This window comes from Eucyclogobius newberryi, unplaced genomic scaffold (assembly GCF_026437365.1).
Source record: "Eucyclogobius newberryi isolate DKJ021-1_F unplaced genomic scaffold, fEucNew1.0.hap1 SCAF_16, whole genome shotgun sequence".
Lineage (NCBI taxonomy): Eukaryota > Metazoa > Chordata > Actinopteri > Gobiiformes > Gobiidae > Eucyclogobius > Eucyclogobius newberryi.
Window position 1 is genome coordinate 7,067,083 of NW_027315790.1, and position 16,537 is coordinate 7,083,619.

Here is a 16,537-nt window from a genome sequence, read left to right on the forward strand (position 1 = left end):
AAACATTGTGACAAGTTTGCTTTAAAATGGCCCAAAACACAATAAATGGAGATCTCTGGAACATTCTTCTGGCTGCTGGGAAAAAAGCCATTACTTAGAAATGGATGACACAAACACAACCAGCGATTAAGGACTGGAACCACATTATAATGGACTTTGGACTACATTTGTAGGACTACTTTCTGTGTCTTGTTCTGTGTTCATCTGTGTTGTGTTGTTCATTAAAAAAAATAACACATCGTGCATTAGTGCTACAGAAATGCATTTAGTTATCATACCCGCAATAATTATGCTTATATGTATTTATCTACTTTGTAAAGTGAAAGCTTTGTATACTTTTCTAGGTCTCTTGCCAAGTTGCAGTCAGTCACCACCCCCAACTCAAGCTATTGCATAAGAAAAACAGAAAATCCCCGGTGAAAAGTGTGCATTGCGCCTGGACCGATGTGCGCGTCCATGGACCATTAGCTGGCTGCTGGAGTATCTTTCCCCTGACTCAGTACAACAGTATGTCAGGGTCATACCAGTCACTCTTTACGCATGATATACTGTGGACAGAGCCCACTGAAGAGACAAGTGTGAGCCAAGTGTCCCCCAGGCACGCAGGGGTGTGCGCTCTCACCGCTACTCTTTACCTCTGCTGCTGGATGCGAGAGCACAAAGGGACGCACGCACAGTACTTTTAAATCCATCTTCCTGACAAGTAAATATGCACTGGACAGGGTGAAACCAGAGTGTGCAACTTTTAAAGACCAGAGTAGAGTTTAATGTCACAGTAAAGCTAACCAATGCTAACAGCACACATTCCACAGAGTTTTTTTATTGTCAAATATTGTTACAAAGTTTTATTGAAAAGAATGTTCTACTGTTTGTAATGTTTTTTATTTCGCCCTGGGACTGCAGATGACTAGCTTTAGCTTAGTCATTTAGCTTTTTGCTAAAAATAAATGATGCAAAGCAAAAATCTTCTCTTTTGATAAGGTTTAATGTGTTTGAACATGGTCCCTGATAAAGAAATAATAAAAAAAATAAAACGTAGCACCTGTTAATGTCTCTTAGCTGCGTAATGCTATTTCTTAATGCAGTTCTGCCTTATTACCCTTTCTTAAACCTAACCTAAAAAAATGGCATTCGCTTGCATAGCCACTGATGCAAACTGGGTTGGGATAAAAATTCAGCCTTTTGGCACCAATTGGCAGCTATTTGGCTCTTTGTCCTGTGTAAACCGGGAGCATTCTGACAGAAGCGTGCTCGGAGTGCATGAAAACGTATGAATCTGATAGTATGTGCTCGAGTGAAGTTTGCCTCTGCAGAACCTTTAAACTTCAGCTATATCATGTGCTGGAAAATGTTATTCTAACTTCATCTTGCTCCAATTCTTACTAATTAGTGGTTTCATAAAGGACACAATGTTATTTTAACACGATATTTTGTATTTTTCTTCCTGTTCCATCCACCAATGACGTTTTCTTTGCTTTGAATTCAATCTAATTATTTTATTTGTATCTTACGTGCACTGTATTATTCTGTACTCAAGAAGACTGTAAACAAGAAGTGTATAAGAGCTAACTAAACTTTGAGCTGAAATTGAAATGCCAACCTTTCTTCATTTGTAATTATTCCAAAACGCAAAGGTGAAAAGCTATCTTTAGAGCCTCAGAAATGACCAGTAACAAGTTGACCTTTATGTCCCTATTGTACAGTGTCTTTGTCCGGCTGTAAATTAAAGGGCACAGAGAAACGTGATATCCTCATAATGAACCTTTTCACTGCTGCACAAATTGAAAAATTATTAGACAAGAGCCTGTATTTAATGTATAATTCATGTACATTTGGTGGCATATAGGCTATTCCTGTCAGGCTGTTTATTATTCTCATCGAGGATACAATCGAGCTAATTATATATGCACTCACAGATAGCTCTTCTGTCTTCACTTTAACTACAATTTAACCAATCACTCGCTACATTGTTCACTTCATGCACTACATCTGTACATTTAGCTGTACATTTGGTGTAAATAATAAGCCTATTTTTATCTTATAGTAAATTTAAATGTTTTTTTCATTAACGCATGCCTTATTTGATTCTATATATGTTGTTTTTTATCATTGTTCATTGTTTTATGTTGCACCGAATCACCAAAGCAAGTTCCTATGTTTGTGAAATGTGTTCAATGGCAATGGCAATAAACCTTTTCTGATTCTGATTGTGATTCTGACCCTCCAAGGCTTTTGTTAGGTGACTATAGTGAAGTAAAATGTCCAACGTTTTAGTGGACAATATTCAATTTGTTTTAATTTTCAATAAGAAAACGATTATGCAGCTTTTGTACACACGATATATACATACTAAGGAATGTAATTAGACATGACACAATTGAGGGTTAGTATTTATTAACAAAATCTTGTTACAAACTGGCAGAGGGTGAGAGTGTCTTTTATGTAACTGTCAGATTGCAGATATGTGACCTACTTTAATATATCTCTCTACTGTACTAGAAAAAAACCTCAAACCACTTTCAAACTTCTCTCTGAGAGCATGAACTGGAGTGATTTTGAAATGTATTTATTTTTTTGATGCGCTTTCAAAGAGTGGTGCAATTATTCAACTCCAAAGACCTGATTTGAAAGGACTTTGAGCCATAAGATTACTATGAAATACATGGTGGATTTTGTGATTGGCAGATCCATACCAAATATCCAAATATATTGATACTGAATAATACAGAAAAGTATCAATTGTCATGCAAAAATATCAACATTTAATCGTTTTTAGAATGGCAGTTTTTCTAAATGCAGTGTTTATATTGATGCTTATCTGCACATATATTATATTTTGATCTGTTTAACCTGGTTTGGAATGAAATTCTAGAGGAGTTTTAACACAACTCATTGGGATCAGAATCAGAATCAATAAATCAATCAATCGTTTTACTTGTCATAGTAGGACTAAGGATCAAACCCCAAATCACAAGTATCACCCATCGTTTGAGCCAATCAATAACACATTTCAAGCACAACATTTAGGAATCATATAAGTTTTGATATTTCTTTTGCACACAAATTGTACGTAAATCTCCCACAGAGTCATACATGCATCTACAACTATGACATCACTTTAGAACGCCCGCAATTAATGAATAATTTACACACAATTGATTGTTGTAGAAATTCCCTGGTAGCGTCCGTATCAGGCCGGCATACAGTCGGGTACAGTGGAGTTTGGTGCAGTAATTGTTGCATGGATGCTCTCTCTCCGCAGCAGCAGCAGCACTCTCCAGCTAATCACGGTGCGGTGCAGGTAGTGAGGCGCTAGGACTGCTGCTGATTGAGCCTCCCTGGTGGGTTTGAGGCAGGATTCTGACAGGCGCAGATAAAAGGCTGTTTGGAGTTGCCTGCAGCATCAAATAGCAACAAGCACAACCCTCCTCCCCACTCTTCAATTCTCCCCCACTTCTTCTGTGTTTTTTCTTTTTTTTTTTGGTTTACCCTGTTTCCATGGTTACGCCTAGTCGGGGCCGTCATGTTGCGCTTAGATCACCTGATGTGGCTCGCCTCCAATTGTGGCCGTATTTGTGTATTTGTCCTTGGGTACGTTGGTTAGAATGGGATTGGAAAATGATTAGTAGACTATGTGTTTAAATATACGTAGATATATGTAGGCACAAGGTCAGAAGCCGCATATTGGCCCCCCAATATATATATATATATATATATATATATATAGGTAAACAATCCAATTCTGGGGCTGGCCCCTTTGTCCAAATGAGTTAAAATGGCATTATTTCAGAATATAAAAGCTCGATGTTTTTTAATGTAACCAGTTTCAAGATAATTCTGACTGGATTCCACATTTACTTATTCCTTATAATCACTATACCATTTATTTGTCATAGTAAACCAGGGAAATATACAATAAAGTTAAATTAATTATTCATTATTCAACTCATTGTATTGCAAAGAACAGTGTTTTTTGACATGTTTTCAGTATTTGTATAAGAACTCTATAATACCTAAATATTATCTGCTGTAATTTCAGGCCATTAAACCAAACTTATTTTACATGATATGGGCAATTTCAAACCTTTGCCTCAGTACATGTTGTCATCATTCAATCTGCCGTTTATCAAGTCTATGGCAGTGCACGTATTCATATGTTGAAACCTTGTCCATTTTGGCCAACCTGATGTGTGAAGAGGACCTTTCTGAATTGCATAAACACGCTGATAATAATCTTTTGCATGCGGTGGTGCAGATGTGATCCGAGTGTACCCATAGCAGTGTAATTTGAGTGGAGGATTGGGTGAAATTACCTGCTCAATGCCGTGCTGGTGGATGCTAGTTGTGCTCCACTTTTCTCCATGAATGGGGACGGAAGCAGGGAGGACGCAAGACTCATTTGAGGGCCACTTAAAGCTCCAGATTCCCCGGTAAACATTTTGCGAGGGAACCTATTACCTGCTGTTCCGGGATGCTGTGCTTTTCATTATTCGCGTCAACAACAATAGGCCCCCACCTCTCCACAGCTGGCCAAATGTAACCATGTGGCTTGTGTTGAAGTAAGAGCAACACAAAAACAAAGATGAGCGAAAGTGAGGCTTTTGAAACGCGGGTGGCCAAACAGGACCACATGTCAATTTGCTGCGGCCACGTAAATGAATGAATGAGTTTATTTGAGTATGTTCATGTAAAAAAGAGAAACCAATCATACTAATCAGTACATTTAAACATATCTCAAGGAGGAATAGGAGGAAGTGAAAACTTTTCCCTAGATCAAACTACTACTAATAACATCCAGCTTCCTTTTTTTGGCCCATGAACTCCAAATTGGTGAAAATGTAGACGAGCCCAACATGGCACCATCCATTTCAGCGTCGAACTATGATAGTTGTGTATCTCACCATGAAGATCAAAAATGTGTCTACGATTGCTTGCCTTTGATCACGACCGACTGAATGCGATATTGGATTCAAAAGTTATATGAGGTGATATGGACGTGGAGAGGGGAAGCAGGAGAGAGAATGAGCAATGTTGTGATCAGGAGAAGCCAGGACGGCGAGATGAATGGGGCAGGGCCAGGGGAAAATTGCACGGGAGGCGGGGAGAGAATGAAGATCGAGAAGGGCCGCAGATACCAGGAGACACAGATTGTGAGCTATGTGCTGGTAATAAACAAGGCAGAAATAGATAGGTATCTCGAAAGAGAGAGAGGAAGAGGAAAGTGGGCAATAGCATGCACCGGGTTTGGGCGATGAGGGTTAGTGGTATAGTGACTCGAAAAAGAAAAAGCTAAGGTGACAAATGGCATCCTTGTCCGCCACAAACTTCAAAAAAGTGAAAAAAGTATATTTTTATTTTTTATTCTTCCTGAAATTGATCTTTGACAAAAACTGAACTAACAAGGACTTAGAAAATGGACATTTTGGTCCATTCTGGTTCTCGCTCTGGTATTGTTGAGTTTTTTGTGTTTTTCTGTTGAACTTTGATTGCCAAGAGAAATATTATTGCCTATGTGAAAATACAATCACAAACAACTAGGCCAAGCTCTCATTAAATACTGTATTTCAATGTAATTGTTCACTAAATTCAATTTAACAAGTTTATCTTTGTGCATTAACAGATCTGCTTCAAGCGTAGTACCACAACTTGCTTACCTAACACACACATTAATTTGTCCCCATCACCCCATTCACCACTTTCTATCCACCACAACATCCTTTCCTGACGAAACCTTCGCATTAAATACAGATTTGTACCTCGCTACACTTTCAATTTTGCTCCAGTTTTGAAAAGACAGCGCTGAAAAGGTAAAAAAAAAAAAAAAACTCTGAAAAGAAACTGGTCTGGAGAGGAGCGGGTGTGAATAATGACACGAGGCGGAAAGACTTGGACGAACGCGCTGTACTTAAACTCACTTGGCCAGCTGAGATGATGTGTATCCCTGCTAAGCTCTTCCTTTAGGCAGGCTTAGATCTCATCAACTCTCTCCAGGTTGGCACCGGCTTCAATCGCGTCTACTGCTGCTGCTTCTGCTGCTGGATTAACTATACAGCCGTCACTCAGCCACTTAAACGGAGGTCTTGAGAGGCTTATTGCACATCGCCATACTCTCCCACTTACCGCACTTATGAAATCTCGGGCTGGGAATTTAAAGGGTGCTAGTTACAATCTGGACAGGTGTTGAATTAAACGTACATTCTAGTCTTTGCAATACATCAAATTATTCTGGACAGTTTACTTCAGAATTGATAAAGGTGCCAGAATGGAAACTGCAACGTCTTCAGCTGAAAAATGTGTTGACAGTTCAGCTTCTTTTCTTCTTCTTCTTTGGTGTTTTATGGTGGTTGGTATCCATAAAGTCTTACATTACCGCCACCTACTGTAGTTGTACGTCTTCAAAGTATGTGTTTTAGGCTATACCGGGAGGGAAAGCAAAGAGAGAGAAGAAAGAGAGCTGACAACTTCATTAAGCTTTTGTTACCGTGGGGAATTAAAGGATCACTATGTAACTTGGTTGCCACCTGCCTGTTTCAAGGAAGAAAACCATCAGCTCTAAACAATGAAGGTTTACATTTCCTTCACAAATGTATAATTTGTACTATGATTGTAGCTCAAGTGAAAATCAATTGTGGGCTCAACATTTCTATAATTATTTGTTCTGTAAAACCTCAAATCAATTTAATAAAAAGGCCTTTTCGTAAAAGTGTCATACGTAATCTTCTAACAAACAATGTAAATACAATCGTAAATGTGTTTACAGCAGGCTCTGATATCACTCGATATTCACTTGATTTACATATTTTGTCCATTGAAATCACATATTCCCACATAATTCAGTACCATGTGGATGTACTACGGAGAACTGAAATTTACAAATGTCTTCAAAAGTAGTTTTATAACTATTTTACCATGTCTGACTGTAATAGTTAACATTGAACCTCTCACATGCAAAGATGCTCAACCCTCAAAGTGGATGATAAGACTTCCTAACGTCGTTGAAGAATCGCTCGCAGCCACGTTAATTATGCCAAGGTTTTTTAAAAGAGGTTAAATAAGCGTGTCTCTGCCTAACCACCCATTCATTTCCTCTCTGTCTTTTTGGTGCTGGTCCAAATCTTCTCGCCAAAAACCCCCCATCTCCCTCTCCTCCTTCCTCCTTCCTCCTCGCTTCCTCCCATCGTTTCTGCCCAGGTCTCTGGCTAAAATCGCTCATATATGGAACGGCCTTTGCAATCGATATGGGCCGTCTGTGATTGGGTTGCGGCGCGTGATTCATTTCGGTAACCTTGGTGATGGTTTGATGTGGAGGCTGCACGCATGTTGGTATTATGAGTCAGTGGGGTGCGCGTGTGGAGAGGTTTGGTCAGGAGGAGATATCGATTGGCTCCTTCACTCCTTCACCTGCCCTTTCTCTCCTTTTTTGGCCGGCTCAGTTCATCTTGTTTTTTAGGACATATTTTATTCTCACTTATGTGTGTGACAGGTTATTAATTGGATTATGTTGTATAGAAATCCATACAATATAAAGTGGTTTAATTTAGTTCTAAAGTCAAATTTACCTTAACAAAGAATTGAAGAAATCCATTTGTGAATTCAGCCTTGGAAATGAATGAATGCTCATATTTAAAAGCATATTTTTATGTATTACATATCTTGCGTTGCTCAATGTCAGTGAGAAAACTGTAGCATTCAAGTTAACTTAAAATATCTTCAATTTGTAGAAAACCAGACAGGAATTTCACGTTAGAAGGACATGGCACATTCACTGGGAGACATTGCCGCTTTGATTTGGATGATCAATGTAGTAATTCTTTTGAATACTTTTGAATACCGGCTTCAGGTCAAGGTAGTATCAGACAGTATCAGAATTACTGTTCCCTTGTATCTAATCAGGCTCTCGGTACTATATCCTTTTTTTTTCTGTTGGCAAGAAAGAAAATAAATTACCTTTGATCAAGAATATCAGATTTGTGAAGATCATACTTTTACAGCCAATTCCCTATTTTGTACTTTTACAGCCAATTCCCCAATTTGTACTTTTAAGAAATTCCTATTTTGGTATTTTCAATGAATTCATTGATAAATGTTTCCTCAGGCACTAATGTTCCCTTGTTTCTCCTCTTTCTTGTTTTGCCACAGAACTCCATCCGACACAACCTCTCCCTGCACAGCCGCTTCATCCGGGTCCAGAACGAAGGCACGGGGAAGAGCTCTTGGTGGATGCTGAACCCAGAAGGGGGCAAGATGGGGAAAGGTCCAAGGCGACGCGCCGCTTCCATGGACAACGGCACCCGCTACCTGAAAACGAAAGGTCGAATCAGCCGGAAAAGAGGTGGCGCACTGGGCCTCGGTCGGGTTCCTCTACACGAAGGAGGTGGACCGGCGATGCAAGGGTCTCCGGAGCACGGAAGCCCGGCGGGGAAAGGAGGAGTGGGCATAGTCGGTGAGGAGTACGATACCTGGACAGACATTCACTCCCGGACCTCCTCGTCTGCATCCACTCTCAGCAGCTGCCTGTCTCCAATTTTGGCTGAAGCAGAGGCCGACGAACCAGAAGAAGGCGGGCTGTCCTGTTCGGCGTCACCAAGGCTGTACCCGAGTCCCACCAGCACGCGGTCCCCAGCTTTAGGCACTGGCGGGCACTGTCCCAACGTGGAACTGCCCCAACTGACAGACCTAACCGGGGCTATTAGTTTAGACGAGAGCGGCTACACACAGTCGCAAATGAAATGCAACGGCTATCCGTATGTGCCCGGGCCCAAAGCGGAAGGTGCCTACTGCGGGCCCATCTACAATCAGGGTTCCATGGCGATGCTCCGACACCACGCTCCAATGGAGACCATCCAGGAGAACAAGCCCGTCAGTTTTCAGAGTCATATGAGGGGTTATTCGGAAAACAACGCACTGCAGAGTCTTCTCACAAGTTCTGCATATTGCAAGGACAGTCTTATGACGCAGGGGACCAACGGGGTGCACAGGCAACACAATCAGAGTCGGAGTCACAATCAAGATGGCAATAGCAGTCTGCACAACGGCCACAGCTCGGCCAACGACCAGAGTCACAATCAGGGTCACAAAGCCAGCCTCAACTACAACCACAAGCCCCACTCCGCCCACGATTATGTCCCTAGTCACGAGCGTGGTAAAGTCACTTCGAGCCATGACCACAATTCGCAGTCCGGCCCAAGCCACATGCACAATCACGCCCCACACAACCCGCTCACTCCTGTGCACAACGGGCCGCTTCCCCAGGCTCTCTCCCCGCGGGTGAGCTCTGACATCTTGCAGCCCTACAGCCTAAAGTCCTCCAACCACTACGCTCCTCGGCCCCACCTCGCCACCTCGCCCACCCTGCCGCCGAATCCGGCCGGACTTCTGGATGTCCCCCAGGACCCGTGTCGCCTGGCATCTGCCCCTCATCCCCGCCACCAGACGTACCATCAGGGACTGACCGACTCCTGGCATGCTTACTATCACAACAGCCACCAGTCAGGGAACAATGGTTACCAGGGGCAGCAACACAATTCCCACAGCCGAATGACAGCCAACCTGGAGATGGAGAATGTTCCAAACGGCCTGGACTGTGACGTGGACTCCATTTTGCTCAGTGACTTCATGGACGGTGATAACATGGACTTTAACTTTGACGGCTCTCTGTCCCAGGGTGTGGGCATGGGGATGGGCATGAGTTTGGGGGCCTTTGCGTGTCCTCCCTCAATGCACAGCAACCAGAGCTGGGTCCCAGGGTGAACCCAGGCCTGAAGCTTTTCATATTGTGACACATTTTGCTGGGAACGCTCACCCGCTGGGCCAGTCTGCTGGTGAGCTGAACCCCTCTGACTGACTGTGATTCTGTAGAACAAATTCATATTGTCATTTTGTTTCCTAGGGAGTACCTAACCCTCTCATGTTTCTTTTTGCCCGCCCATTTTATTATGAAGCTCTCTGTCTGCATATTGAACCTGCCCGTCCTGAGCCCTGTGGTTAAGCCTTTATAGTTTTTATATTCGTTTCTCACTATCTCGTCCTGCCTGTCCTAAGCTCTTGCGCACTTTACATCCATCCTTTCATACTGATACAGTAACACAAAGACCAAGCAGATTCACGTTGTGTGTTGGCTTAAGTTTAATGTATGCAATCCACTTTTAAGTATTATCTCCTCCAGCAAAGGAGGCGTTGTTTTTGACTTGAGAACATGATCAAACAGCTGCATAAATATCTTTCGATGTAGAGGTGCATTCTTTTGGGGGTTAAAAGGAAAAGGAAGCTTTAAGGTTTAGGTAAAAAAAAAAGATTTTAAAAGAGGGGGAATTAACGGTTCGGTTGAAAACGATGAGAGGCAACACAGAGGTTAGCCTGACATTCTCTCCCGGTGCTGTCCGGTGACGCTTCCTGTAGGGTTAAGAACACAGGGACAGTCATCTATCAAGTAACCATCAACAGCACTCAATTGAAATGCAACATCCCTTCTTTAATCTCCAAAGTAATGCCAGAGTGATGCATCACTGTTGCAAATCTAATGTGTTTTTTCAGCCCCCTCCCCTCTCTCTCCAACATCGGACACACCGGCTTAATGTGTTTTGGCGAAAGTGATGATTAAAGTCACTCTGCACTAAATGGGGGAGGGATTGAAAGGGGCGATGTGGGAAACGGGAGGGGGGGCATTTGGTGGCAGGAGAGAAGAAATGCAAATACTCCCCGTGTGCCTCTTCCTCTCCATTTTGTGGATTTATGTAGCTTTCCCCGTAATGAAAAAAGCAACGATCCGCGCTTGCTGTACATCCAGAGGAGCTTTCCCTATTGGCCTTCATGGGGGTTGCCTCCTTCAACCGGTTGACCCCAGAACAGCTTAGCACGCGCGGGAAGCTGTTGATGGAGATGCTGTCCTCGGACCCTGGGCACCCTTGTCTAATTCGCTAACACCCAGGTTCAAGCTTTTTTCTTTTTTGTTGTTGTACTCCTGCGAATTGCCCACTGATGAACAGCGTCAGCAGATTACTATTTGGTGCTATCTCCGCTTCCCAGGCGCGCTCCTATCACGCCGCCCCATCCCGAGGTTACTCCGAGGGTAAACAAGAGTAATTAACAGCCAAACAAGATGGATGATTTATGCAAGTGCGTGTATTCGCTCATCTGCACAAAGTCATAATTCTCTCCCTCCCACCTTGCACGAAAGGGCTGATTTTTGTGCCGTTGTTTTTTTGCAAAGGTGCTGCCCGGCGACAAGGTAAAGTGGCTGGCTAGCGGAGTGTGCTTTCGTACTAGTGTCCTTCAAGCCCTCACGAGCGTATCCAAACACCCCCCTCCCCCCCACCAAGGCCCGCCCCATTCCGTCCCGCTCTCCCATCTCTTTAGTTTCTTTGCTTGTCGTCTTATCGCGTGCTCGTTCTGTCGTGATCGTGCTGTGGTCTGTCCTGTTTCTATGCAGCGTGGATAGGAGCTTTCGTGACGCGTTGAGTTGATTTCATTTTCGCTCTTCGGGGGGGGGGGGGGAGAAAAAACAAAAAAAAAGAAAACACTTGCCAAAACGCTGTCCTGGCTCGTCTCCCACTTCAGATAAAGGGAGAAGAAAGGTAGACTACTGATAGGGTGAATGAGCGAACAGGGAGGGATAGATGAGTAGGCAGGATCTGAGAGCGAGTGTTGTAGAGATTTTCCAGTCCGGTAGCTTTTTGTAGAATTGGCTGTTTGAATCGGGCCAAAATGTCAAGTGCTACTCAGCCAGCTTCGGTGACCAGAGCGTCACTTCTCCTTTTTCCCCTCTTCTCTCTCCTGAACGCCGACAATGACGGGTATTTTTCCATACACTTCTTTTCTTTTGGCTTCTTTTTCTTACCTTCCATGAGAAAAGCTGTAACCCATCTGTAGTTTGCTCAGTTTGTTCTGCAGCCCGTGCGCTCTAGTGTGTCCGATTTGAGCTTCTCGTGTGAATGTGTGTGAATTATTGCACAATCGACATTAGTTTAAGTGACTTGGATTTAGAATGTTTATTTGGATTTGTTTGACTTGGTTAGATTTACCCACTTATTAGGTCTTGGGGATTTGACTTCCTGTGTAGTAAATCATTCTTATTTCAGATTTAGTTTGTGCTTTTTCAATAACAAAAAGTCCAAATTGTAATAAAAGAAACAATCATGAATTTTCCGTGGGCAGAAATTAAGGGGAAATAGAGTAAGATTTAAACCGGTCATGACTAGTTGTGGCAAAAATTTACAAAATTTTTTTTAAATGAAAATATCAAGATAATATTATGGCAATCCATCAAAATTGTTATAACAACGTCAAGTATTGTACAAAACGTGAAGGAACCCAATAGAAATAACACAAAACGTACTTGTTTGAAAGATGATTCTGCCAGTGTATTTAATTTTTAACCACTTACGTGTTAAATTATACACACTTTTTTATCCTTAGGTTTAAAATAAGTGCAAATCGAAACATGTCAAACACTTGAATCCAGATAAACATTGTGAGTTTCAGGAATTTCCACGTTTCTGCAGTGTGATTAAGGCAATATTGTGGAGCTCTAACTTGCCCTGGTATATTGTCCATGCCTGGTTGAGTGCAGCGTACATAATATATACAGTTTATATTTATTGGTGAGGGATTCTGGTCCGTGAAGTTTTGATCCAACCCCATATTGCGTGGTCTTCTTGATGACAGACGCAAAATGCTATTTCAAGTTGTACTCCATTTCATTTTGTACATAGTCTATATTGAGAAAATTGTATTATAATTTTTTGCAAATATCAGTTTCTTTTCTAAAATGATGTATCTGCTCATCTGGTAATCGTAAAATGAAATAAAAAAAACATGAAGATAAAAAGTGTGTCTGTCTTTGCTTGGTGGATCCCATGAATAAGGCCATTGAATATTCTGCATGGAGAGGCCAGTAAGGTAAAATGGAAGCACACGATGGATGATGCAACACGACCACAATCCTGTTGGGAGGCAGAAAAATAAAGTCCCTGCAAAGTCAGAAAGTAATAAAAATACTTTTCTCAAGTGATTCCTGTATTCCAGGAACGTGTGACCATTTTTAAATTTGTGACAGAGTTTACATGAAGCAATTATCTCTGTAGCTGCCATCATTCTTCTGACACTGAAACAGAGTCTCCAAATGCACAGGATAAAGGTGCTGGCCCGGTGGTCCAGGTGGTCCAGGTGGGAAAAGAGACCCTGGTTCAAACAGTTTTGGGGAAATAGGAGTGGATCAATGCAGCTCCTGCAATAATGCGGTATTTGTATTGAACTGCTGCAGGAGTCAAAAGGCTTTGAAGATTTATCAACCAATTTTGGTTCATGACCAAAAGGACAAGAGCCCAAATACAAAAAGTCGAAAAGAGTTTCCTGTTCTCCACCTTTCTCAGTCACACAGAGAGTAATAACGTTGCCTCACTTACAATGTTTGATTTTGTTTTGAAGACATCAGTTATTTTGCTTTGGATCTACAGTTACCATTGCCTTTTGAGGTGTTTTGTTTAAGACTAAACACCAACCCTGACCCTCAGGTTGAGAACCACTAGTTTAGATGAGCACACTCAGGAGGACTCAGAGCAGTGCCTCTTATTGTCTAAAAAGAAACTATGATGTGATTTGCATTTGAAAACCTGAGATGATCTGACTCAGTACTTTGACTTCTACTTGAGTAATATTTAGTTTGAAATAACAGATGTTACGGCCCAGTTCTGAGGCGCGACAATAAAATCATAAACTCAAGAAAGCATAAAACCAGTTCCATGGACGTCAGGAGGCACGGTCAGGGTGAGTGGGAGTATTAAGGTGATGTGTAGTGGACAAAAAGGTAAATGAAGAGCTGGTGCACACAGGTGTCTGGCATAAAGGCGCCGGGCACAAAACGCCAACCACCACCAAACAACTAACCACAGCGCCTCCTGGGGTCGTGACACGGTACTCTTTCTCAAGTAAATGTGATGGTTCCTCTCCCGACTGTGAGTGAGTCTAGAGTAATAAAAGCTATGTGCAATCAACATTAAATGAAATATATTGAACTTCTTATACCTTACCTTTAGATTTGTTTTGTTTTTGTGTCTATACTTGACTTGACTGACTGACTGAATGACTTGACTTCTACTTGAGTACTAATATTTAAATGTTCTTTGAGTGCAAAATTGGCACGATGCACTGTTGTTGAAAAAAGGTTTGACAACTGATTGTAAATCACGAAGCTCAGCCATATATGCTTGATAAGGTTGTTGATAACAACCTTATCAAGCATATTTTAAATACATGTTTTTTAAAGCCTTATTTTTTGTTGCTGTGCATGAATGGAAATTATAATATATTTCAGCATTTGAGGTGTTTTTTTTTTGGGGAAAACCTGAAACCAAATTAAAAAGTGTTCATAATTCCATACAGTTCACAGAGCATGATGTGTTAATTGTTTAATTGCGAAACGCAGAGCGGCGCCGAAGCATTCATCAACTTATTTTAGATTTACATTTCAGTAGGTTTCTGATATTTATTAAAAACAGCATGTGTTCAGGAGGGTCAACGTGCTGTGACATGCCGTGTTATAGGGATATCTATAAGCTAAATATAAAGGACGGAGTCTGTGGCGAGAAGCATTATGGACATGACCTCAGTTACCTGTTTGACGACAATGGTTAATTGTACTGTACCTATAAAAGTATAAAATCAATAAATAACCTGCACGACTGACCGTAACTATGAAAAAGAAACCAAGAACAACAAATTACCTTTCATTTGATCTAATTTTAGTAGCCACATTAGTTTTTACCCGCCAGACAGTTTTTAATGACCAGGGATACAATAAGATAAGATAAGATAATCCTTTATTGTCCCACATGGGGAAATTTCATTGTTGCAACGCAGGTAGATACAGAGGTAGATACAGAAGAAAAGAACAGATCACTTATAGGAAGTTTGAAAAACACTCTCAGTAGAAGATCCCCCATAAACAAACAAACAAAACAAAAAACTCCTATAGACAAAACCTCCCTTCTCCCAACAAGGGATGGAGGGGAAAAACAACAAAGATAAAAATAAACAAATAAATAAACATCATTGCATGTGATCACGACAGCAACCGCACACGAATATGTGTCACGACAGGAATTTCACAGTAATTGCACATGGATCACGACAGTAATTGCACATGGTTAGGTCAGTGTTGCGAGTGTTCAGGACTAACAGTGTTTGTTATAAAGTCTGACAGCAGCAGGAAGGAAAGACCTGCGAAACCTTTCCTTCACACAGCGAGGGTGGATCAGTCTCTCACTGAAGCTGCTCTCCAGAGTGGACAGAGTGTCCTGCAGGAGGTGACACTCATGGTCCAGCATAGATGTGAATCTAGCCAGGACCCTCCTGTCCCCCACCTCCTGCACCGAGTCCAGAGCACAGCCCAGGACGGAGCTGGACTTCTTGATGACTCTGTCCAGCCTCTTCCTCTCCCTCTCTGTGATGCTGCTGTTCCAGCAGGCCACACCGTACAGGAGGGCCGATGCCACCACAGAGTCGTAGAAGGTCTTCAGGAGTGGCCCTGTCACTCCAAAAGACCTGAGTCTCGTCTCCTCAGGAGGTAAAGCCGACTCTGGCTCTTCCTGTACAGTGCGTCTGTGTTATGAGTCCAGTCCAGTTTGTGGTTCAGATGAACACCCAGGTACTTGTATGAGTCCACTCTCTCAATGTCCCGTCCCTGGATGTTCACTGGTGAGGGGGCAGTGGGGTGGCGTCTGCGGAAGTCCACCACCATCTCAGTAGAGCTAAGGGACATTTAGGGTCAGTGTAGCTCAGTTGGTAGCGTACTCGTCCTCTGATTGTCGTCTAAAACATGTAGAACAAATAGATTGATTTAAGGAAAATGTCAAATGTTCATGTGACCAACATGTCAAAACTGTACAGAGTCCCTGGACGACCTGAAAACGGCGTTTTAGTCTGTGAAGAACTTATTTTCTCTGGAGGTCGGCTGCGTTCACAAGTACAACCAGAAGAAGGATTACGTCGGATGGCGGCGCTTCTGGAATAAGGTGAATAGTTTAATGTTTTATCCTTCTAGAAAGACATCAGGATTGTGACACCTCATATGTTATATATAATTATAATATTATATTTAACTTAAGCCTTAATAATTCATAATGCACAATTTGTTCATTATGAATTCATTATTTGTTCATGCTTTATAAAGACTAATTAAAGTGTAGTTATTATAAAATAATGCAAACAAGAGCATACATTTCTACTACAAATACCACAACATCTGCAACTGATACTCTAACTGTTACTTCTACTATGACTATGAAATGAGTAATAAACTATTTGTCCATCATAAATCTTTGCTCGTGCTTTATTAAGGTTATATGATGATATAAAAAGTGAAATCCCAAAGCTGACCTCAGTCTGCATGTGGGCAGGTATACGTCACATTGTGGGGACTAAAATCTGTTTAAATCCTTGAACATTAAAGCCACAACATGGTTTAAAGACAAGATATGGGTTCATTTAGATTAGGTTAGGTTAAGGTTTGGCGAGTAGTAATTAGCGTTAACCTTCTGAT

The 16,537-nt window shown here is 41.8% G+C and overlaps 1 protein-coding gene across 1 annotated transcript in view; it reads left to right on the forward strand.

The window, feature by feature from the left end:
* Positions 1–11,485, forward strand: part of foxo6b (forkhead box O6 b) — a 72,997-nt gene extending 61,512 nt beyond the window's left edge. The window contains exon 2 of the mRNA XM_072447365.1: positions 8,140–11,485. Coding sequence (XP_072303466.1) covers positions 8,140–9,750 — 1,611 coding nt within the window. The 3' untranslated portion in view covers positions 9,751–11,485. The remainder of the gene's footprint in view (positions 1–8,139) is intronic.
* The last annotated feature ends 5,052 nt before the right edge of the window (positions 11,486–16,537 follow it).